Here is a 24470-nt window from a genome sequence, read left to right as displayed (position 1 = left end):
AAGTGTTCACAGATGGAAATAAATGGTATAAAATACCGACACAATGGCAATATAAACACAAATGCAGTATAATGTGATCCTTTATTGACTACGTTTCGCCCACACAGTGGGCTTTTTCAAGTCACAAACAGAACTGTTCTGTTTGTGACTTGAAAAAGCCCACTGTGTGGGCGAAACGTAGTCAATAAAGGATCACATTATACTGCATTTGTGTTTATATTGCCAAGTGTTCACAGAGGAGACAGAAGGGACTCCAGAAAGACGGAGAGGTGGGGCACACCACCAAGTGCTGGACACAGTGCACACAACCGAGGAAGAAGTGAAGAGGCTTCTGAGTGAGCTAGATACCTCAAAGGCAATGGGGCCAGATAACATCTCCCCATGGGTATTGAGAGAGGGAGCAGAGGCGCTATGCGTACCCCTAACAACAATATTCAATACATCTATCGAAACAGGGAGATTGCCTGAGGCATGGAAGACAGCAAATGTAGTCCCAATCTTTAAAAAAGGAGACAGACATGAAGCATTAAACTACAGACCAGTGTCACTGACATGTATAGTATGCAAAATCATGGAGAAGATTATCAGGAGAAGAGCGGTGGAACACCTAGAAAGGAATGATCTCATCAACAGCAGCCAACATGGTTTCAGGGACGGGAAATCCTGTGTCACAAACCTACTGGAGTTCTATGACATGGTGACAGCAGTAAGACAAGAGAGAGAGGGGTGGGTGGATTGCATTTTCTTGGACTGCAAGAAGGCGTTTGACACAGTTCCACACAAGAGATTGGTGCAAAAACTGGAGGACCAAGCAGGGATAACAGGGAAGGCACTACAATGGATCAGGGAATACTTGTCAGGAAGACAGCAGCGAGTCATGGTACGTGGCGAGGTGTCAGAGTGGGCACCTGCGACCAGCGGGGTCCCGCAGGGGTCAGTCCTAGGACCAGTGCTGTTTCTGGTATTTGTGAATGACATGACGGAAGGAATAGACTCTGAGGTGTCCCTGTTTGCAGATGACGTGAAGTTGATGAGAAGAATTCACTCGATCGAAGACCAGGCAGAACTACAAAGGGATCTGGACAGGCTGCAGACCTGGTCCAGCAATTGGCTCCTGGAGTTCAATCCCACCAAGTGCAAAGTCATGAAGATTGGGGAAGGGCAAAGAAGGCCGCAGACGGAGTACAGTCTAGGGGGTCAGAGACTACAAACCTCACTCAAGGAAAAAGATCTTGGGGTGAGTATAACACCAGGCACATCTCCTGAAGCGCACATCAACCAAATAACTGCTGCAGCATATGGGCGCCTAGCAAACCTCAGAACAGCATTCCGACATCTTAATAAGGAATCATTCAGGACCCTGTACACCGTGTATGTTAGGCCCATATTGGAGTATGCGGCACCAGTTTGGAACCCACACCTAGCCAAGCACGTGAAGAAACTAGAGAAAGTGCAAAGGTTTGCAACAAGACTAGTCCCAGAGCTAAGAGGTATGTCCTACGAGGAGAGGTTAAGGGAAATCAACCTGACGACACTGGAGGACAGGAGAGATAGGGGGGACATGATAACGACATACAAAATACTGAGAGGAATTGACAAGGTGGACAAAGACAGGATGTTCCAGAGATTGGACACAGTAACAAGGGGACACAGTTGGAAGCTGAAGACACAGATGAATCACAGGAATGTTAGGAAGTATTTCTTCAGCCACAGAGTAGTCAGTAAGTGGAATAGTTTGGGAAGCGATGTAGTGGAGGCAGGATCCATACATAGCTTTAAGCAGAGGTATGATAAAGCTCACGGCTCAGGGAGAGTGACCTAGTAGCGATCAGTGAAGAGGCGGGGCCAGGAGCTCGGACTCGACCCCCGCAACCTCAACTAGGTGAGTACACACACATACACACACACACGCACACACACACACACACATACACACACACACACCTCATGCATCAACATGTTTGGGACACTACTAGAGAGAGAGAAAGGAGAGGATGAACCAGCAAGGCTGGACCTTGAACAATTCAGACATTAAAGACATCACATATGAAAGGTCCCTTGGAGTTAGTGATCACTTTGTCCTGAGCTTCGAAGACATTGTAGAGCTAAAAGTGGAGAGGGAAGCAGCACGAGTAGGATGAGAGAAGCCAAACCATAAAAGAGGGGACTACACCGGTATGAGCAATTTCCTGCATGAGGTACAGTGGGAAAGAGAACTGATAGGAAAAACAGTAAACTGATAGGAAAAACAGTAAACTGATAGGAAAACAGTAAATGAAATGATGGAATATGTGACCACAGAATGTAAGGAGGCAGAGGAGAGGTTCGTACACCAAGGCAACAGAAACAATGGGAAGACCAGAAAGAGCCATTAGTTCACTCAGAGGTGCAGAGAAACCAAAACTAAGTGCGCTACATCTAGAATGGTAAATTATAGAAGACAAAGGACCCAGAAAAATAAGGAGATTAGCTGAAGAGCCAGAAACGAATGTGCATGGATAAGGAGGGATGCCCAGCGGCAATACGAAAATGACAGCATTGAAAGCCAAATATGACCCAAAGCTGTTGTACAGCCACATTAGGAGGAAAACATCAGTCAAGGACCAGGTAATCAGGCTGAGGAAGGAAGAAGGGGAGATCACATGAAACGACCGAGAAGTATGAGGAGCTTAACACGAGATTTAGGGAAGTATTTTCATTGGAGACAGAAAGGATTCCAGCAAACCGGAATGGTAGGGTACACCAACAAGTGTTGGGCACACTATACACAACCGAGGATGAAGTGAAAAGGCTGCTAAGTGAACTAGATACCTCAAAGGATAACATCTCTCCATGAGTCCTGAGAGGGAGCCAGAGGCGGTGTGTGTGTCACTAACAACAATCTTCCAAACATATATCGAAACGGGGCAACTACCTGAGGTGTGAAAGAAAACAAATGAAGTCCTAAATTTTAAAAAAAGAGACAGGCAGCATTAAACTACAGATCAGTGTCACTGACGTGTATAGTTTGCAAAGTCATGGAGACGCTTATAGAAGATAACCAGCACAGTTTCATGGAGGGAAAATCCTATGTCAAAACCTACTGTTGTTTTACGACAAAGTGACAGAAGTAAGACAGAGACAGAGAAAGAGAAAGGTGGGTAAACTGCATTTTCTTGGACTGTATGAAGGCTTTCGACACAGTTTCGCACAAAAGATTAGTGCAAGATCTAGAATAACAGGAAAGGCACTGCAATGGATCAGAGAATACCCAACAGGGAGGCAACAACGAGTCATGGTACGATGACGAAGTGTCAGGGTGGGCGCTTGCGACGAGCGGGGTTCCACAAGGGTCAGTCCAATGGCCGGTGCTGTTTCTGGTATATGTGAATAACATGACGGAAGGGATAGATTCGGAGGTGTTCCTGTTTGCAGACGATATGAAACTAATGCGGAGAATTCAAACGGATGAGAATCAGATAGGACTACAAAGGAATCTGGACAGGCTGCAAGCCTGGTCCAACAACTGCCTCCCGGATTTAACCCCACCAAGTGCAAAATCATGAAGATTGAGGAGGGTCAAAGAAGACTGCAGACGGAGTACAGGCTAGGAGGCCAAAGGCTGCAAACCTCACTCAAGGAAAAGGATCTTGGGGTATTATACCGAGCATATCTCCTGAGGCGCACAAGAACCAAATAATTGCTGCAGTATATGAGCGCCTGGAAAACCTAAGAATAGCATTTCGACATCTGAGTAAGGAGTCATTCAAGACACTGTACACCGTGTACGTCAGGCCCATACTGAGTATGCAGCACCAGTCTGGAACCCACACCTGGCCAAGCACGTCAAGTAACTAGAGAAAGTGCAAAGGGTTGTAACAAGACTAGTCCCGAGAGGTTAAGGGAAATCAACCTGACGACATTAGAGGATATAGGGATGGGGGTAAGGGACATGATAACGCCATATAAGATACTGAGAGGGACAGGATGTTACAGAGATAGGACACAGCGACAAGGAGTCACAGTTGGAAGCTGACAACTCAGATGAGTCACAGGGATGTTAGGAAGTATTTCTTCAGTCAGAGAGTTGTCTGAAGTGGAGGCAGGACCCATACATAGCCTTAAGAAGAGGTACGATAAAGCTCATGGAGCAGGAAGAGAGTGGACATAGTAGCGACCAGCAGAGGCGGGGCCAGGAGCTATGACTCGGCCAGTGCAACCTCAAATAGGCGAGTACAATTAGGTGAGTACACACACACACAAAATCTTGGGGTGAGTATAACACCGGACACATCTCCTGAGGCGCACATCAACCAAATAACTGCTGCAGCATACGGACGCCTAGCAAACCTATGAAACAGCATTCCAACATCTTAATAAAGAATCGTTCAGGACCCTGTACACTGTGTACGTTAGGCCTATATTGGAGTATGCAGCACCAGTTTGGAACCCACACCTAGCCAAGCACGTAAAGAAACAAGAGAAAATGAAAAGATTTGCAACAAGACTAGTCCCAGAGCTAAGGGGTATGTCCAACGAGGAGAGGTTAAGGGAAATCGACTTGACGACACTGGAGGACTGGAGAGATAGGGGGGACAGGATAACGACATATAAAATACTGAGAGCAATCGACACGGTGGACAGAGACAGAATGTTCCAGAAATGGGACACAGCAACAAGGGGACACAGTTGGAAGTTGAAGACTCAGATGACTCACAGGGATATTAGCAAGTATTTCTTCAGTCAGCGAGTTGTCAAGAAGTTGAATAGTTTGGGAAGCGATGTAGTGGAGGCAGGATCCATACATAGCTTTACGAAGAGGTATGATAAAGCTCATGGAGCAGGAAGAGTGACCCAGTAGCGGCCAGTGAAGAGGCGGGGCCAGGAGATGTGAATCGACCCATGCAACTACAACTAGGTGAGTAAATACACACACACGCACGCATATACAACAGGCCTAGTGTTTAATCGACATGTGCCTAGGACAAAATGGTAACACACACACACACACACACGCACACACACACACACACACACACACACACACACACACACACACACACACACACACACACACACACACACACATACACACACCCTCCGCCTCCCCCTCCCCCTCCCCCCCTCAATGTTGCATGACTCACAAGATGACAACCTTAGTAACGAGAGACGTGTAATGTCAGGGAGGGGGATGGTGGGGAGGGGGAAGGGAGGGAGGGAGAGGACACGGAAAAGGGGAAGTGATTTGGAAGGGGAGATGGGTAGGGGGGATGATACGGGAGTGACTGGAAGGTAGAGGGGGGATATGGAAGGGAGGGAAGAGCGAACGATTGGGAGGAAGACTGATTGGGAGGGGAGTGATTAGAAACGGGGTTATGACTGGGAAGATGGGATTGGAAAAGGGAGAGAGGAGGAGGAAAAGAGAGGTGAAAGAGGTGGAGAGAGAAAGAGAGACAGAGAGAGAGAAATACAATAAGGAGAGTGCAAGAGAAAATACGGATGGGAGAGAAGCATGGGGGGGGGGGTTGTGAGACCAATCCATTCTCGCACCTCGAGGAATCCATCCCTCCCAACCCATTCTCGCACCTCGAGGAACCCATTCCTCCTAACCCATTCTCGCACCACGAGAAACCCATTCCTCCTAACCCATTCTCGCACCACGAGGAACCCATTCCTCCCAACCCATTCTCGCACCACGAGGAACCCATTCCTCCCAACCCATTCTCGCACAACGAGGAACCCATTCCCCCAGCCCATTCTCGCACCACGAGGAACCCATTCCTCCCAACCCATTCTCGCACCACGAGGAACGCATTCCTCCCAACCCATTCTCGCACCACGAGGAACCCATTCCTCCCAACCCATTCTCGCACAACGAGGAACCCATTCCCCCAGCCCATTCTCGCACCACGAGGAACGCATTCCTCCCAACCCATTCTCGCACCACGAGGAACGCATTCCTCCCAACCCATTCTCGCACCTCGAGGAACCCATTCCTCTCAACCCATTCTCGCACCACGAAGAGTGAAACGTTTCCTTAATAAATATCCTAACACCAGTATTATCAAAATCCAATATTCCGTATCATAGCATACGTTACATAAATCTCTATTTTTCACGATACATAAACCTGTTTACAAGTTTAACTAAAATAAGTAAACTAAATCTGAAAGCCTTCGATACGTCTGGCAACGAGGTAAAACAAAAACAACAACAACAGCCAAAGTTCCACTCGGAAGGTTTATCACACGTGGTGGGAAGACGTGTTGGCACTGATGCCTCCCCAGGCACTGAGGCTGGTGGTGCCTCTGAGTGGGCGAGAGTGCCAGTGTTCCAGGGCCTGGCACTCATCTGTATATACAATCATCTCAATCGTAACCATGTGCTGACCAGAGAGAGAGAGAGAGAGAGAGAGAGAGAGAGAGAGAGAGAGAGAGAGAGAGAGAGAGCATAATGATGTCAACGAGATAAAGTCAGTTGATCAAATGAAAATGCTGGCCCACAGATGGCTCCAACTTCATCCTGTTCCCTACTTGTATGTCTCATAACAATAAAAATGCTTTCAAATAAACTGATGTAGGTAACAGCTCTTAGCTTGCCAATAAAGTTAGGAATCCTTAACCTGTAAATAGCTTGTCAATAAAGCTAAGGATCCTTAAACCTTCTCAAACCCTGTGTAAAAGAGAGAGAGAGAGAGAGAGAGAGAGAGAGAGAGAGAGAGAGAGAGAGAGAGAGAGAGAGAGAGAGAGAGAGAGAGAGAGAGAGAGAGAGAGAGAGAGAGAGAGAGAGAGAATCACAAAGCACTCTTCATCATAATTAACTCGTTAAGGTGCTCTACGATTTCTCAAATCTGAGTCACCGGCCGAGAAGCTACACACGCACGCTTAAATCTGACTTCGTCTTCCCTCACGAGGGTAGAACCTCGCCTCACTGTCGTCTACGAGGGTAGAACCTCGCCTCACTGTCGTCTACGAGGGTAGAACCTCGCCTCACAGTCGTCTACGAGGGTTGAACCTTGCCTCACTGTCGTCTACGAGGGTAGAACCTTGCCTCACTGTCGTCTACGAGGGCAGAACCTTGCTTCACTGTCGTCTACGAGGGTAGAACCTCGCCTAACTGTCGTCTACGAGGGTAGAACCTTGCCTCATTGTCGTCTACGAGGGCAGAACCTTGCCTCACTGTCGTCTACGAGGGCAGAACCTTGCCTCACTGTTGTCTACGAGGGCAGAATCCCGTCTCACTGTTATCTACGAGGGCAGATCCTTCAGTGCCATCTTTGAGGGTAGATCCTTCCATCATTGCTATTTACGAGGGTAGATCCTTCCTTCACTGCCATTTACGAGGGCAGTTCCTTCCTTCATTGTCATTTACGAGGATAGTTCCTTCCTTCATTGTCATTTACGAGGGCAGATCCTTCAGTGAGTGAAATACTGAAATCCCAGTAGGACTCTGTGTTTAGTGAGCCACTAATCAGTTTGAGGATCGACGATCCAAATGATTTCTTCAGGAATGAGCCTCAAAACTCCATAAATGTATGCCAGATTTCCTCTAACTCCGATAGACTTTGAAAAAGCCATTGACCACATGCCCATGTACTCAGCCCCGGGCCCAGATTGGTGGAACTCTGTGTTCATTAAGAACTGCAACAAACCCCTTTCACGTGCCCTAAGTACACTATGGAGGAGCTTAGATATGGGTGAAATTCCAGACCCTTAAAACAACGGATATAGCCCCACTCCACAAAGGTGGCAGCAAAGCATTAGCTAATAACTATAGACCAATAGCTCTAACGTCCCACATCATAAAAATCTTTGAGAGAGTGCTAAGAAGCAGGATTGCAAACCACATGGATTCCCAAAAACTGCACAATCCAGGACAACATGGGTTCAGGGCAGGTCGCTCCTGCCTCTCACAACTACTGGATCACTGTGATATGGCCTTGGATGCACTGGAAGAAAATCAGAATGCAGATGTAATATACACAGACTTTGCAAAAGCGTGTGACATGTGCGATCATGGCGTAATAGCGCACAAAATACGTGCTAAAGGAATAAATGGCAAAGTGGGGAGATGGATCTTCAACTTCCTAACCAATCGAACACAGAGTAGTGGTCAACAGAGTTAAATCGGAGGCTGCCATAGTGAAGAGCTCTGTTCCAAAAGGCACAGTACTCGCCCCCATCCTGTTCCTCATCCTCATATCAGACACAGACAGAGATGTGACCCACAGCACTTTATTATCCTTTGCAGTCGACACTTGGATCTGCAGGAGGCTGTCATCTATTGAGGATACGGTTAACCTCCAAGAAGATATAAACAAAGTTTTCCAGTGGGCAACGGAAAGCAATATGATGTTCAATGAGGACAAATTCCAACTACTCCGTTATGGAAAACTGGAGGGGATAATAACTAGAACAGAGTATACTACAAACTCTGGCCATACAATAGAGCGGAAAAATAATGTAAGGGACCTGGGAGTAGAAATGTCTGAGGATCTCACTTTCAAGGATAACAACAGTGCCACGATCACAAGTGCAAGGAAAATGATAGGATGAATAATGAGAACGTTCAAAACGAGAGATGCCAAGCCAATGATGATCCTTTTCAAATCACTTGTTCTCTCTAGGCTGGAATACTGCTGTACATTAACATCTCCGTTCAAAGCAGGTGAAATTGCAGATCTAGAGAGTGTACAGAGAACCTTTACTGCACGTATAAGTTCTATCAAACACCTTAACTACTGGAAACGCCTGGAAGCACTTGACTTGTACTCGTTGGAACGGAGGAGAGGGAGACATATCATAATCTACACTTGGAAAATCCTGGAAGGAATAGTCCCGAATCTGCACACAGAAATCACTCCCTACGAAAGTAAAAGACTGGGTAGGCGATGTAATATACCCCCAATTAATAGGGGCGCCATTGGTACACTGAGAGAAAACACCATAAGTGTCCGGGGCCCAAGACTGTTCAACAGCCTCCCACCAAGCATAAGGGAAATTATCAATAAACCCCTGGCTGCCTTCAAGAGAGAGCTGGACAGATACCTAAAGTCAGTGCCGGATCAGCCGGGCTGTGGCTCGTACGTTGGACTGCGTGCGGCCAGCAGTAACAGCCTGGTTGATCAGGCCCTGATCCATCGAGAGGCCTGGTCGTGGACAGGGCCGCGGGGGCGTTGATCCCCGGAATAACCTCCAGGTAGTACCATCTTTCAGGGCAGATCCTTCCTTCACTGCCATCTACGAGGGCAGATCCTTCACTGCCATCTACCAGGGCAGATTCTTCCTTCATTGCCATCTATAAGGGCAGATCCTTCCTTCACTGATATTCTACAGGGCAGATACTTCCTTGACTGCCATCTTTGAGAGTAGATCCTTCATTACCATCTTTGAGGGTAGATCCTTCGCTGTCATCTACGAGGGTAGACCTTCCACTGCCATCTACGAGGGCAGATCCTCCCTTCACTGCCATCAACAAGGGATTACTAGAGTCTGGCACCTAAGTTACACAAGCGTGAGGGGGTACAGGTTGTAATCCCACGTAGGATTTGTGCTCCCTCACTTCGTAATCAGTGCTCTCTCTGATCCCAGTGCCACACTGCCGACAACAGGATCAATCAATCCTCGCAAATTCTTTGAGGATTTCTCACATACGGACAAACAGAATGTAGATGTAGTACACACAGATTTTGCAAAAGTCCTTGAAAAGTGCGATCATGGTGTCATAGCACACAAAATGCGTGCTAAAGGGATAACTGCCAAGGTAGGCAGATGGATCTTCAACTTTCTAACCAATCGAACACAAAGAGTAGTGGTAAACAGAGTTAAATCGGACTCTGCCATAGTGAAGAGCTCTGTTCCACAAGGCACAGTACTCGCCCCTATCCTGTTCCTCATTCTCATATCAGACATAGATGTAAATCATAGCACCGTATCATCCTTTGCAGACGATAAGTAAGTAAGTAACTAAGTTTATTCAGGTATACACAAATACAGTTACATAGAATTATCATACATAGTAGCATATGTGTAGAGAACCTGGGATAACCCAAAAAAGTCAGACAGAGTGACTTATTTCCATTGGGGTCCTTTTACCTTATTATTATAATATAAAGGTTATAATATTTTCTTATTATTCTACCATGAAAACATCTTATTATCATACTAAAAAGACTATCTACTACACCAAGGTCATTAAGACTATCTACAATACGAGGGTCATTACTAGGAATAAGGTAAAATTTACACGTATGTTAGCTAAAAAATAGAAAATCATTCCCCTCCCTTTCTGTAGCTACATTCATCGGACACCTTTTGGCACTCTTCTTGAACTGGTTCATGCTATGACTGGCTTTGACATGTGCGGGTAGTCTGTTCCATTCCTTTATTGCTGTACAATAAAAGGTGTTTGAAGCCTGGCCACTGACTGTGGGTACTACAAAGTTGTGCTCTCTCCCCCTAGTACTATGATTGCTCTGGTTCCCAACCTTGACAAAATTGACAGCAAGATATTCTGGACATTGTTTGTGAGCAATTTTATAAACATGATTTAGCTTCAGTTGTTTTACTCTGTCTTCAACATTCAGCATATCCAACTGCTGTAATTCATCCTGGCCTACATGTTCTCTTGGTCCCAGCCCCAGGATGAATCTTACGATTTTGTTCTGGGTGATTTGCAGTCTATCTTTCAGTTTTTTTGTCAAGGCAGAGTACCAAGAAGAGCAAGCGTAATCCATATGGCATTGTATAAGGGCTAGACATAGGGTCCTGCGAGCCTCAGTAGGTAGACACTGTGCTTGTCTATACAGGAACTTCAGTCTGGCATTCGCTTTCTTTACTACACTGTTCCCTATCAATTCTCCTGACATGCATGGGTCAAAGGGGATTCCCAAATATTTTACTGATGAAACCAAAGTGATGGGCTCCCCATTACATTGAACATTAAAATTATTTACCCTTCTCAGTTTATGTTTCGTGCCAAAGAGAATGGCTTCAGTTTTCCCTAGGTCTAATGATAGTTTGTTGTCTACTAACCATTTGCTGCAGGACTCCAGTTCCAGTGTTAAAACATTAGCAATATCTTGTGGGTCTTTACCTGACACTAACAGAGCACTGTCATCTGCATACAGTAGGAGTTTGCACTTGACACTGATAGGCATATCAATGACATAACATAAGAATAATAAGGGACCAAGAATACTACCTACTACCTACTAGGATCTATCTGCATGAGAGTGTCATCCATTGAGGACACGGCAAATCTCCAAGAGGATATAAATCAAGTTTTCCAATGGGCAACAGAGAACAATATGATGTTCAATGAAGACAAATTCCAACTACTCCGTTATGGAAAACTGGAGGAAATAATAACTAGAACTGAGTATACTACAAACTCCAATCACACAATAGTGGGAAAGTAATGTGAAGGACCTGGGTGTGGTAATGTCCGAAGACCTCACCTTCAAGGACCACAACAATGCCACTATCACATCTGCGAGGAAACTGATAGGATGGATAATGAGAACATTCAAGACAAGAGACGCCAGGCTAATGATGATCCTTTTTAAATAATTTGTTCTCTCTAGGCTGGAATACTGCTGTTCATAAACCTCCTCATTCAAGGCAGGTGAAATTGCAGATCTAGAGAATGTTCAGTGAACCTTTACTGCACGTATAAGTTCCATCAAGCACCTTAACTACTGCGAACGCCTGGAAGCACTTGACTTGTAGTCACTGGAGCGCAGGCGAGAGAGATATATCATAATCTACATCTGGAAGATTCTGGAGGGACTGGCTCCTAATCTGCACAGAGACTCACTCCCTAAGAAAGCAAAAGACTTGGCAGGTGATGTAACATACCCCCAGTGAAAAGTAGGGGCGCCACTGGTACACTAAGAGAAAACACAATAGGTGTCCGGGGCCCAAGACTGTTCAGCAGCCTCCCACCAGCCAATAGACCCCTGGTTTTCTTCAAGAGGGAGCTGGACAAATACCTCAAGTCAGTGCCGGATCAACCGGGCTGTAATTCGTACGTTGGACTACGTGCGGCCAGCAGTAACAGCCTCGTTGATCAGGCCCTGATCCACCAGGAGGCCTAGTCATGGACCGGGCCGCGGGGGCGTTGATCCCCGGAATGCCATCCAGGTAGACTCCTGGTACGGTTGACAGCCAATTTTTTTTATTTTCGTTACTGAGATTAGGTTAAGGCATTCTTCGAATCACAAAAAAGAGTAACCAATTAAAATATACCACAACGTAAATAAATGACATGCAGAATAGATGCCATAAGCTCTGCCCCGCGCGAGCGGGAAACTGACAGCCACTGAGCGCAATAGAAAACATAATTATAAGTAAGTTTATTTAAGTACAGATACACATAAATACAGTTACATGAATGATCATACATATCAGCATATGTGTTGATTACCTAGGATAACCCCCAAAAAATCCGGGACTTATTTCCACTGGGGTCCTTGTATGCGAGATTTTCAGTTTAAGGAACTTTCACCAGTCACTTATAAGACTCTTATGTTAGAAGAATTGGCACGTTGCAGAACAAGCTTGTATTAGGGTCAACGTCTGGCTGTGTGTACAGCTGTATGGAGTCATACGACGTGTTGAGGCTCGTTGTACAGTGCTTCACTACCTGTTTCCCTCCCTCTCCCCCCACTAGTTCCTCTCCTGCCACACCCACCACCAGCATCTTACTCTAACCTTTATTTTATGAGGTGACGCTTATAATAGTTGAGTCACTTACGTGAGGTACAGCTGGGGATGATAGGTGGTACCAGGTGGAGCAGGGGGTAACAGGTGGTACCAGGTAGAGCAGGGGGTGACAGGTCGTACCAGGTGGAGCAGGGGGTAACAGGTGGTACCAGGTGGCGCAAGGAGAGGTGGTACCAGGTGAGCAGGGGTGACGGGTGGTACGAGGTTGAAAAGGGGGGTGACAGGTGGTACGAGGTGGAGCAGGGGTTCACAGGTGGTATGAGATAGGGTATGGGGGCAGATAATATGTGGGCAAGTGGAATGCGGGCAGGTGGTATGGGGACAGGTGGTGCTGAATACACACTCGTCTGGATGTCAGACCATAACAGTGTAGCAGCTGTGAATGTCAAGAAGTCCACTAAAACTTTCCACATTATGGAAACCTAACGTAATAAAATATTATCTGAGATTGTTTGGTAATAAAGCAATAAATTAGTGGAACAAACTCCCAGGCTACATCACTGAGGAAAGAACTGTGGGGAGCTTTAAATATGGGTTTTACGAGTACACGAGTGGGTGTGAGCTGGACTTGTCTAGCATGGTCCAATAGGCCTATCGCAGTATTCCTCCATTCTTATGATGTTATACTGAGAGGTCTTGAACTAGAGTTCGCCACAGGGAGATTCATCTGTAAAAAAAATTAAAACGTGGTCACAGTGGTGGCCCATGCTAACTTCCTATGGTGTATAGAAATATACCTAGTTGGATTAATCTTATTGTAGCCAGCTGACCCAGTGGCTTACGCAATGGCCTGGAGTTTTACCACTCATTCGCCATGGGTTCAAGCCACACCCGTTCCGTGGTTTGTTACATTGTGTAATATATAAGTACGGTTCCTTGAGAGTTTTCCACCGTGGTAGTCTCTGATTTTGCTTTACTCGTTATTACATGTTAGTTTCTATGTGTCTGAAAGTTAAATACCCGTCTGCCAATTTTTATCGATATTTCTTTTGTACATATTTTGTGTTATATTACACCATGATCGCACTCGTTGAAGGCTTTTACAAACATTATCTTACCACCATGATCGTCCTCTTTACGTGAACACTGAAAACATTGTAGGTGGAATCTTCCCATTACTTATAAAACAGAATGTAACTAAAGCGTTGACCCAGTTCCTCCTCACTACCAACTAAATGGGCAATGAGTACTTCCACCTGGCAGAGGCAAGAGCACCAAGACGCTGATTCCCACAAGCAACTGCAGTGACAACAGACATCCCTGAACCAACATAACTAATCACTCCACATTACTACTCGTGCAGTCATCATGAGGAGAAATCTCTAGAGAAACTGGACGTACCATGATGAAGGGGGAGGAGGAGGAGATGTAGAAGGAAGAGGAAGAGGAGGGGGAGGAAGAGGAGGAGGAAGAGGGGAAGGAGAAGAAAGAGAATAAAGAAGAGGAGGCGGAAGCGGCGGCTTTTGTCAAGTCTGTGTACACTATATTTACATTTTGTTTGTCTTCCACTGCATCCAAGAAAATGTTATAATGGTCTAAGAGTGCTAGAGGCTGGAGCGCCCTGCTCTAAACCAGCGTTGCCTTGGGTTTTGCAACTGTGGACGAAACGCCTTCACAGCTCATAATTGATAATATGGTACGTAAGTGCTATCAGTCTAGTGTTTAGTGATCGCTTTACTGCCATCAACCGCTCATCACAATTATATAAAATCTAACTTACGTTACAACAAAATTTTTGCTGGCATGAACCTGGTTTCAAGGTGCCGTGAGGCTGGTAAAGGGATCTTAATTAGAGTAACTGGAGCTACCCGTCCCTTTGGATCAAACCTGATTACCTCTCATTCCCCATGAGCTGTGATCCCTGACAGGTTTGGCGTTTCCTCACGACTATGCTAATAATAACAATAGTAAATTATTACCATTGTGTAGACGGCGGGTGCCTTGTAGAGTCGTGCGAGGCAGCTGGCAGGGAGTCCAGTGGTAGCTTTCCTCCCTCAGCAGGAGGTCGCAGCCTCCTGCTGATACTGCTACCGCTGCTAGTGTTGGTGGTGGTCTTGGGAAAGTAGTGGCCTCCTCTTGATGGTAGGAAAGAGCAGCGGCCTCCTGCTGTGGCTGGTGCTACTGCTGGTCTTGGAAAAGTAATAGCCTCTCCTATTGGTGAGATAGCAGCGACCTCCTGCCGCTGATGCTGGTGGCAAGACAACGGCCTCCTGCTACCAGTAGGAGAGTAACTGCTTCCTGCTGACTGCGGGAAAGTAGCGGCCTGCTGCTAGTGTTGGGAAAGTAGCGCAGTGTTGCGCACGTGTAGCCTCCACGCTGTCTTACCCACACATTCCTCACACTCATTAGTTCTCTTCGCCTCAACTTGTGGAGTGTCACGATAGCTTTCCTCCTGTGCAGGTGCTGCGATTTCTTTCCTCTGCGCAGCTGCTGTTTCCCCCACCCACAGGCTCAGTTCCTGACATCAGCACCACGCTGCAGCATACACAGGTCTGTCATCACATTAACACAGGCCTCTTCACACGCTGTGTTGAACACTGAGTGCTTCACTCCTCACACGCTGTGAACACTGAGTGCTTCACTCCTCACACGCTGTGAACACTGAGTGCTTCACTCACACGCTATGTTGAACACTGAGTGCTTCACTCCTCACACGCTGAGTGCTTCATTGCACTTTCTTGAGTTTTTAACTGCACCTTCCTGAGTGCCTAACTGCACCTTCCTGAGTGCCTAACTGCACCTTCCTGAGTGCCTAACTGCACCTTCCTGAGTGTCTAACTGCACTTCCCTGAGTGCTTCACTGCACTTCCCTGAGCCCCCTCACTGCACTTCCCTGAGTGCTTCACTGCACTTCCCTGAGCCCCCTCACTGCACTTCCCTGAGTGCTTCACTGCACTTCTCTGAGCCCCCTCACTGCACTTCCCTGAGTGTTTCACTGCACTTCTCTGAGCCCCCTCACTGCACTTCCCTGAGTGTTTCACTGCACTTCCCTGAGTGCTTCACTGCACTTCTCTGAGCCCCCTCACTGCACTTCCCTGAGTGTTTCACTGCACTTCCCTGAGTGCTTCACTGCACTTCCCTGAGCCCCCTCACTGCACTTCCCTGAGTGCTTCACTGCACTTCTCTGAGCCCCCTCACTGCACTTCCCTGAGTGCTTCACTGCACTTCTCTGAGCCCCCTCACTGCACTTCCCTGAGTGTTTCACTGCACTTCCCTGAGTGCTTCACTGCACATCGCTGAAGATTCACAAAAAAAATTTCCACGGTTGTTCCGAGGGCAGGCATATGTTACGGGCACACAAATAGCACATTACGTACACATAACCCAATAAAGCCAATGTGACTTTATTTCCAAACTCCATCACTCTCCACAACACACACCTTTCCATTACATTCACAACACATACCGTTTGTCTCTGCACTAAATCGACTCAACGGCGTGAACGCTGCATTAAATAGCAATTTTAGCCATGTACTTTTCAGAGTAAAAAAAAATAATGGAATTGCACCAATTAAGGAATATGCACTAGGATGCGAGATGAGAGGAGCGCGCCAACCTCCCTCCTCGGTGGCTGGGCTCACACTGAGGCAAATTGCGGTGATGGGCTTCGCCTCGTCTACAATAACACACATGTGCCGTCCAGTCCTATCCTCAGTTGCAACTCAAACACTTAGTAATTTTCTGTCTTCAGAAGCCTGTAGCGCGTGTCAGTATCGTGGGAGAGAGAGAGAGAATGCCGGGAGGGAGGCTGGTAGTTCCACTGTGAGTGTGATAAAACTTAGAGAGGCAAATGTGAATAGGGAGGGGGAGTTATTGATTTGTAGGAGGTGGTAACTGGAGCAGTGCCAGTGGTGAAGGAAGGCCAGGCACAGTGTGAGCTAGGATGTCATGCTCCTGAAGCACAGCATGGTGCCAGGAGGAGGAGGGACAAGTGTGTTGCGTTGTAGTGTGTACGTTAGCTATGCCCAGTGAGGACTGATAAAGACCCCTTGTGTCCTCTGTAATATTTTTTCTTTGCGCAGTGGTGGATATGTACAGGGCCAGCGGGCCGCCAGCAACAACTGCCTGGTTGACCAGTCAACCACCAGACAAGCCTGGCCCATGGCCTGTCTCCGGGGGTAGAAGAGCTTTTGAAACTCGTCAACAGTATAACGAAGAATGAACTGCAGAGGTGCATAATAAACTAGCCTCTCAGGCGACAAAACTAAACTGAACTGTTACTGGTCAACATGTTGCCAGGAAGGAGTACCACCAAGAGTACCACCAGGAGTCTCCAGAAGTATCGCCAGGAGTACCGCCAGGAGTACCACCAGGGGTACCACCAGGAGTCGCCAGGAGTATCGCCAGGAGTGCCACCAGGAGTACCACCAGGAGTCGCCAGGAGTATCGCCAGGAGTACCGCCAGGAGTACAACCAGGAGTAGCAAGAGTACCACCAGGAGTCGCCAGGAGTATCGCCAGGAGTACCCCCAGGAGTACAACCAGGAGTACCACCAGGAGTCGCCAGGAGTATCGCCAGGAGTACAGCCAGGAGTACCACCAGGGGTACCACCAGGAGTCGCCAGGAGTATCGCCAGGAGTACCGCCAGGAGTACTACCAGGAGTACCACCAGGAGTCGCTAGGAGTATCGCCAGAAGTACCGCCAGAGTACCACCAGGGGTACCACCAGGAGTCTCCAGGAGTATCGCCAGGAGTACCGCCAGGAGTACCGCCAGGAGTACCACCAGGAGTACCACCAGGAGTCGCCAGGAATACCACCAGGAGTACCACCAGGAGTCGCCAGGAGTATCGCCAGGAGTACCGCCAGGAGTCGCCAGGAGTACCGCCAGGAGTCTCCAGGAGTACTGCCAGGAGTACCGCCAGGAGTACCGCCAGGAGTACCACCAGGAGTACCACCAGGAGTACCGCCAGGAGTACTGCCAGGAGTACCGCCAGGAGTACCGCCAGGAGTACCGCCAGGAGTACCGCCAGTACTGCCAGGAGTACCGCCAGTACTGCCAGGAGTACCACAAGGAGTACCGCCAGTACTGCCAGGAGTACCGCCAGGAGTACCGCTAAGAGTACCGCCAGAAGTACTGCCAGGAGTATCGCCAGGAGTACCGCCAGGAGTACCGCCAGGATTACCGCCAGGAGTCGCCAGGAGTACCGCCAGGAGTACCGCCAGGAGTACCGCCAGGAGTACTGCCAGGAGTCGCCAGGAGTACTGCCAGGAGTCGCCAGGAGTACCGCCAGGAGCACCGCCAGGAGTACTGCCAGGAGTACTGCCAGGAGTACCGCCAGGAGTACCGCCAGGAGTACCGCCAAGAGTCGCCAGGAGTACCGCCAGGAGTACCGCCAGGAGTACTGCCAGGAGTCTCCAGAAGTACCGCAAGGAGTCGCCAGGAGTACCACCAGGAGTACCGCCAGGAGTACTGCCAGAAGTACTGTCAGCAGTACCGCCAGGAGTACCGCCAGGAGTACCGCCAGGAGTACTGCCAGGAGTACCGCCAGGAGTACCGCTAGGAGTCTCCAGGAGTACTGCCAGGAGTCGCCAGGAGTACCGCCAGGAGTCTCCAAGAGTACCGCCAGGAGTCGCCAGGAGTACCGCCAGGAGTACTGCCAGGAGTACTGCCAGGAGTACTGCCAGGAGTACTGCCAGGAGTACTGCCAGGAGTACTGCCAGGAGTACTGCCAGGAGTACTGCCAGGAGTACCGCCAGGAGTACTGCCAGGAGTACTGCCAGGAGTAGTGCCAGGAGTGCTACCAGGAGTACTGCCAGGAGTACCGCCAGGAGTCTCCAGGAGTACTGCAAGGAGTCGCCAGGAGTACCGCCAGGAGTACCGCCAGGAGTCTCCAGTAGTACCGCCAGGAGTCGCCAGGAGTACAGCCAGGAGTACTGCCAGGAGTACTGCCAGGAGTACAGCCAGGAGTACTGCCAGGAGTACAGCCAGGAGTACCGCCAGGAGTACTGCCAGGAGTACTGCCAGGAGTACCGCAAGGAGTACTGCCAGGAGTACTCCCAGGAGTACCGCCAGGAGCACTGCCAGGAGTACTGCCAGGAGTACTGACAGGAGTACCGTCAGGAGTACTGCCAGGAGTACTGCCAGGAGTAGTGCCAGAAGTGCTGCCAGGAGTACTGCCAGGAGTACTGCCAGGAGTACCGCCAGGAGTACCGCCAGGAGTACTGCCTGGAGTACTGCCAGGAGTACCGCCAGGAGTACTGCCAGGAGTACCGCCAGGAGTACCGCCAGGAGTCGCTCGGAGTACCGCCAGGAGTACTGCCAGGAGTACTGCCAGGAGTAGTGCCAGGAGTGCTGCCAGGAGCACTGCCAGGAGTACTGCCAGGAGTACCGCCAGGAGTACCGCCAGAAGTACTGCCAGGAGTACTGCCAGGAGTACCGCCAGGAGTACCTCCAGGAGTACCGCCAGGAGTACCGCCAGGAGTCGCTCGGAGTACCGCCAGGAGTACCTCCAGGAGTACCTCCAGGAGTACCGCCAGGAGTACCGCCAGAAGTACCGCCAGGAGTACTGCCAGGAGTGCTGCCAGGAGTACTGCCAGGAGTACTGCCAGGAGAACTGCCAGGAGAACTGCCAGGAGTACTGCCAGGAGTGCTGCCAGGAGAACTGCTAGGAGTACTGCTAGGAGTACTGCCAGGAGTACTGCCAGGAGTGCTGCCAGGAGTGCTGCCAGGAGTATTGCCAGGAGTACTGCCAGGAGTACTGCCAGGAGTGCTGCCAGGAGTACTGCCAGGAGTACTGCCTGGAGTACTGCCAGGAGTGCTGCCAGGAGTGCTGCCAGGAGTACTACCAGGAGTACTGCCAGGAGTGCTGCCCGGAGTACTGCCAGGAGTACTGCCAGGAGTACTGCCAGGAGTACTGCCAGGACTACTGCCAGGAGTACTGCCAGGAGTACCGCCAGGAGTGCTGCCAGGAGTACTGTCAGGAGTACTGCCAGGAGCACTGCCAGGAGTACTGCCAGGAGTACTGCCAGGAGTGCTGAGAGGAGTACTGCCAGGAGTACTGCCAGGAGTACTGTCAGGAGTACTGCCAGGAGCACTGCCAGGAGTACTGCCAGGAGCACTGCCAGGAGTACTGCCAGGAGTACTGTCAGGAGTACTGCCAGGAGCACTGCCAGCAGTACTGCCAGGAGCACTGCCAGCAGTACTGCCAGGAGCACTGCCATGAGTACTGTCAGGAGTACTGCCAGGAGCACTGCCAGCAGTACTGCCAGGAGCACTGCCAGCAGTACTGCCAGGAGCACTGCCAGCAGTACTGCCAGGAGCACTGCCAGGAGTACTGTCAGGAGTACTGCCAGGAGCACTGCCAGCAGTACTGCCAGGAGCACTGCCAGGAGTACTGCCAGGAGCACTGCCAGGAGTACTGCCAGGAGCACTGCCAGGAGTACTGCCAGGAGTACTGTCAGGAGTACTGCCAGGAGCACTGCCAGCAGTACTGCCAGGAGCACTGCCAGGAGTACTGTCAGGAGTACTGCCAGGAGCACTGCCAGCAGTACTGCCAGGAGCACTGCCAGCAGTACTGCCAGGAGCACTGCCAGCAGTACTGCCAGGAGCACTGCCAGGAGTACTGTCAGGAGTACTGCCAGGAGCACTGCCAGCAGTACTGCCAGGAGCACTGCCAGGAGTACTGCCAGGAGCACTGCCAGGAGTACTGCCAGGAGCACTGCCAGGAGTACTGCCAGGAGTACTGCCAGGAGTACTGCCAGCAGTACTGCCAGGAGCACTGCCAGCAGTACTGCCAAGAGCACTGCCAGGAGCACTGCCAGAAGTACTGCCAGGAGCACTGCCAGCAGTACTGCCAGGAGCACTGCCAGCAGTACTGCCAGGAGCACTGCCAGCAGTACTGCCAGAAGCACTGCCAGGAGTACTGCCAGGAGTACTGCCAGGAGCACTACCAGCAGTACTGCCAGGAGCACTGCCAGGAGTACTGCCAGGAGCACTGCCAGGAGTACTGCCAGGAGTACTGCCAGGAGTACTGCCAGGAGTACTGCCAGGAGCACTGCCAGCAGTACTGCCAGGAGCACTGCCAGGAGTACTGCCAGGAGCACTGCCAGGAGTACTGCCAGGAGTACTGCCAGGAGTACTGCCAGGAGCACTGCCAGGAGTACTGCCAGGAGCACTGCCAGGAGTACTGCCAGGAGCACTGCCAGGAGTACTGCCAGGAGTACTGCCAGGAGCACTGCCAGGAGCACTGCCAGGAGCACTGCCAGGAGTACTGCCAGGAGCACTGCCAGGAGTACTGCCAGGAGTACTGCCAGGAGCACTGCCAGGAGTACTGCCAGGAGCACTGCCAGGAGCACTGCCAGGAGCACTGCCAGGAGTACTGCCAGGAGCACTGCCAGGAGTACTGTCAGGAGTACTGCCAGGAGCACTGCCAGGAGTACTGCCAGGAGCACTGCCAGGAGTACTGCCAGGAGTACTGCCAGGAGCACTGCCAGGAGTACTGCCAGGAGCACTGCCAGGAGTACTGCCAGGAGCACTGCCAGGAGTACTGCCAGGAGCACTGCCAGGAGTACTGCCAGGAGTACTGCCAGGAGTACTGCCCGGAGTACTGCCAGGAGTACTGCCAGCAGTACTGCCAGGAGTACTGCCAGGAGTACTGCCCGGAGTACTGCCAGGAGTACTGCCAGGAGTACTGCCAGGAGTACTGCCAGGAGTACTGCCAGGAGTACTGCCAGGAGTACTGCCAGGAGTACTGCCAGGAGTACTGCCAGGAGTACTGCCAGGAGTACTGCCAGGAGTACCGCCAGGAGTACTGCCAGGAGTACTGCCAGGAAAAACAAGTGAGTCGATAACGAACTGTGAAGGTTTAGAAGAGCACCGGATGCGCCCGTATCCCCGGGTGACACGTTGAGAGCATATGTTGCCTACCCGCCAGTCACTGTTACACTGCAACTAACAGTACCCGCCAGTCACTGTTACACTGCAACTAACAGTACCCGCCAGTCACTGTTACACTGCAACTAACAGTACCCGCCAGTCACTGTTACACTGCAACTAACAGTACCCGCCAGTCACTGTTACACTGCAACTAACAGTACCCGCCAGCCACTGTTACACTGCAACTAACAGTACCCGCCAGTCACTGTTACACTGCAACTAACAGTACCCGCCAGTCACTGTTACACTGCAACTAACAGTACCCGCCAGCCACTGTTACACTGCAACTAACAGTACCCGCCAGCCACTGTTACACTGCAACTAACAGTACCCGCCAGCCACTGTTACACTGCAACTAACAGTACCCGCCAGTCACTGTTACACTGCAACTAACAGTACCCGCCAGCCACTGTTACACTGCAACTAACAGTACCCGCCAGCCACTGTTACATTGCAACTAACAGTACCCGCCAGCCACTGTTACACTGCAACTAACAGTACTCGCCAGCCACTGTTACACTGCAACTAACAGTACTCGCCAGTCACTGTTACACTGCAACTAACAGTACCCGCCAGCCACTGTTACACTGCAACTAACAGTACTCGCCAGTCACTGTTACACTGCAACTAACAGTACCCGCCAGCCACTGTTACACTGCAACTAGCAGTACCCGCCAGCCACTGCTACACTGCAACTAACAGTACCCGCCAGTCACTGTTACACTGCAACTAACAGTACCCGCCAGCCACTGTTACACTGCAACTAACACCCGCCAGCCACTGTTACACTGCAACTAACAGTACCCGCCAGCCACTGTTACACTGCAACTAATAGTACCCGCCAGCCACTGTTACACTGCAACTAACAGTACCCGCCAGATACTGTTACACTGCAACTGACAGTACCCACCAGCCACTGTTACACTGCAACTAACAGTACCCGCCAGCCACTGTTACACTGCAACTAACAGTACCCGCCAGCCACTGTTACACTGCAACTAATAGTACCCGCCAGCCAGTTACACTGCAACTAACAGTAGCCGCCAGCCACTGTTACACTGCAACTAACAGTACCCGCCAGCCACTGTTACACTGCAACTAACAGTACCCGCCAGCCAATGTTACATTGCAGCTAACAGTACCCGCCAGCCACTGTTACACTGCGACTAACAGCCGCCAGCCACTGTTACACTGCAACTAACAGTACCCGCCAGCCACTGTTACACTGCAACTAACAGTACCCGCCAGCCACTGTTACACTGCAACTAACAGTACCCGCCAGCCACTGTTACACTGCAACTAACAGTACCCGCCAGCCACTGTTACACTGCAACTAACAGTACCCGCCAACCAGTTACACTGCAACTAACAGTACCCGCCAGCCACTGTTACACTGCAACTAACAGTACCCGCCAGCCACTGTTACACTGCAACTAACAGTACCCGCCAGCCACTGTTACACTGCAACTAACAGTACCCGCCAGCCACTGTTACACTGCAACTAACAGTACCCGCCAGCCACTGTTACACTGCAACTAACAGTACCCGCCAGCCACTGTTACACTGCAACTAACAGTACCCGCCAGCCACTGTTACACTGCAACTAATAGTACCCGCCAGTCACTGTTACACTGCAACTAATAATACCCGCCAGCCACTGTTACACTGCAACTAACAGTACCCGCCAGCCACTGTTACACTGTAACAGTACCCGCCAGTCACTGTTACTGCAACTAACAGTACCCGCCAGTCACTGTTACACTGTAGCTAACAGTACCCGCCAGTCACTGTTACACTGCAACTAACAGTACCCGTCAGCCACTGTTACACTGCAACTTACAGTACCCGCCAGCCACTGTTACACTGCAACTAACAGTACCCGCCAGCCTCTGTTACACTGCAGCTAACAATACTCGCCAGCCACTGTTACACTGCAACTAACAGTACCCGTCAGCCACTGTTACACTGCAACTAACAGTACTCTTCAGGCACTGTTACATTGCAACTAACATTACCCGTCAGCCACTGTTACACTGCAACTAACAGTACCCTTCAGCCACTGTTACACTGCAACTAACAGTACCCGCCAGCCACTGTTACACTGCAACTATCAGTACCCTTCAGCCACTGTTATACTGCAACTAACAGTACCCGTCAGCCACTGTTACACTGCAACTAACAGTACCCGCCAGCCACTGTTACACTTCAACTAACAGTACCCGTCAGCCACTGTTACACTGCAACTATCAGTACCCTTCAGCCACTGTTATACTGCAACTAACAGTACCCTTCAGCCACTGTTACACTGCAACTAACAGTACCCGCCAGCCACTGTTACACTGCAACTATCAGTACCCTTCAGCCACTGTTATACTGCAACTAACAGTACCCGTCAGCCACTGTTACACTGCAACTAACAGTACCCGCCAGCCACTGCTACACTTCAACTAACAGTACCCGTCAGCCACTTACACTGCAACTAACAGTACCCGTCAGCCACTGTTACACTGCAGTTAACAGTGACAGTTTCCACGCCCATAACTATCAGCCTGTGAGGGACTACTATCAGAACCCAGCTTCCAACAGCCCAGGCTTCCCATCACAATCTGCTAGGTCAGACATACGTAGAAACTTTTTCTTGTTCACCCTTGAAAATTTCTGCCGTTGTATTAACAAAACTGATCATACTTATCTGTAGAAAGTTGAAGAGTCTTGGACCCTACAAGCTTACGCTGTTCTCCTTATCCTTATGACACACCTGATTTTCATGGGGTTTGTTGTGCACACAGCACACCCTTTGGCGTGTGTCTCACTCCAGTACGTTATAACACGCTCCCACGCCCGTGTGTCTCACTCCAGTACGTTATAACACGCTTCCACTCCCGTGTCT

The 24470-nt window shown here is 49.8% G+C and overlaps 1 protein-coding gene across 8 annotated transcripts in view; it reads right to left on the bottom strand.

Moving 5' to 3' along the window:
- CdGAPr (GTPase-activating protein CdGAPr) overlaps window positions 1–24470 on the bottom strand; it is a 1516021-nt gene that overhangs the window by 212213 nt on the left and 1279338 nt on the right. The window contains exon 1 of one of the 8 annotated variants that reach the window (XM_070082841.1): window positions 14624–16290. The exons of the other annotated variants lie outside the window; for them this stretch is intronic. Within the exon in view, the coding sequence (XP_069938942.1) occupies window positions 14624–14626 (3 nt within the window). The 5' untranslated portion in view covers window positions 14627–16290. Of the gene's footprint in view, window positions 1–14623; window positions 16291–24470 lie in introns of those variants that run through there. 8 annotated transcript variants of the gene reach the window in all.

Source organism: Cherax quadricarinatus, chromosome 8 (genome assembly GCF_038502225.1).
Source record: "Cherax quadricarinatus isolate ZL_2023a chromosome 8, ASM3850222v1, whole genome shotgun sequence".
Lineage (NCBI taxonomy): Eukaryota > Metazoa > Arthropoda > Malacostraca > Decapoda > Parastacidae > Cherax > Cherax quadricarinatus.
Note: the sequence above shows the minus strand (reverse complement) of the source record. Positions and strands in the feature narration are given on the sequence as shown.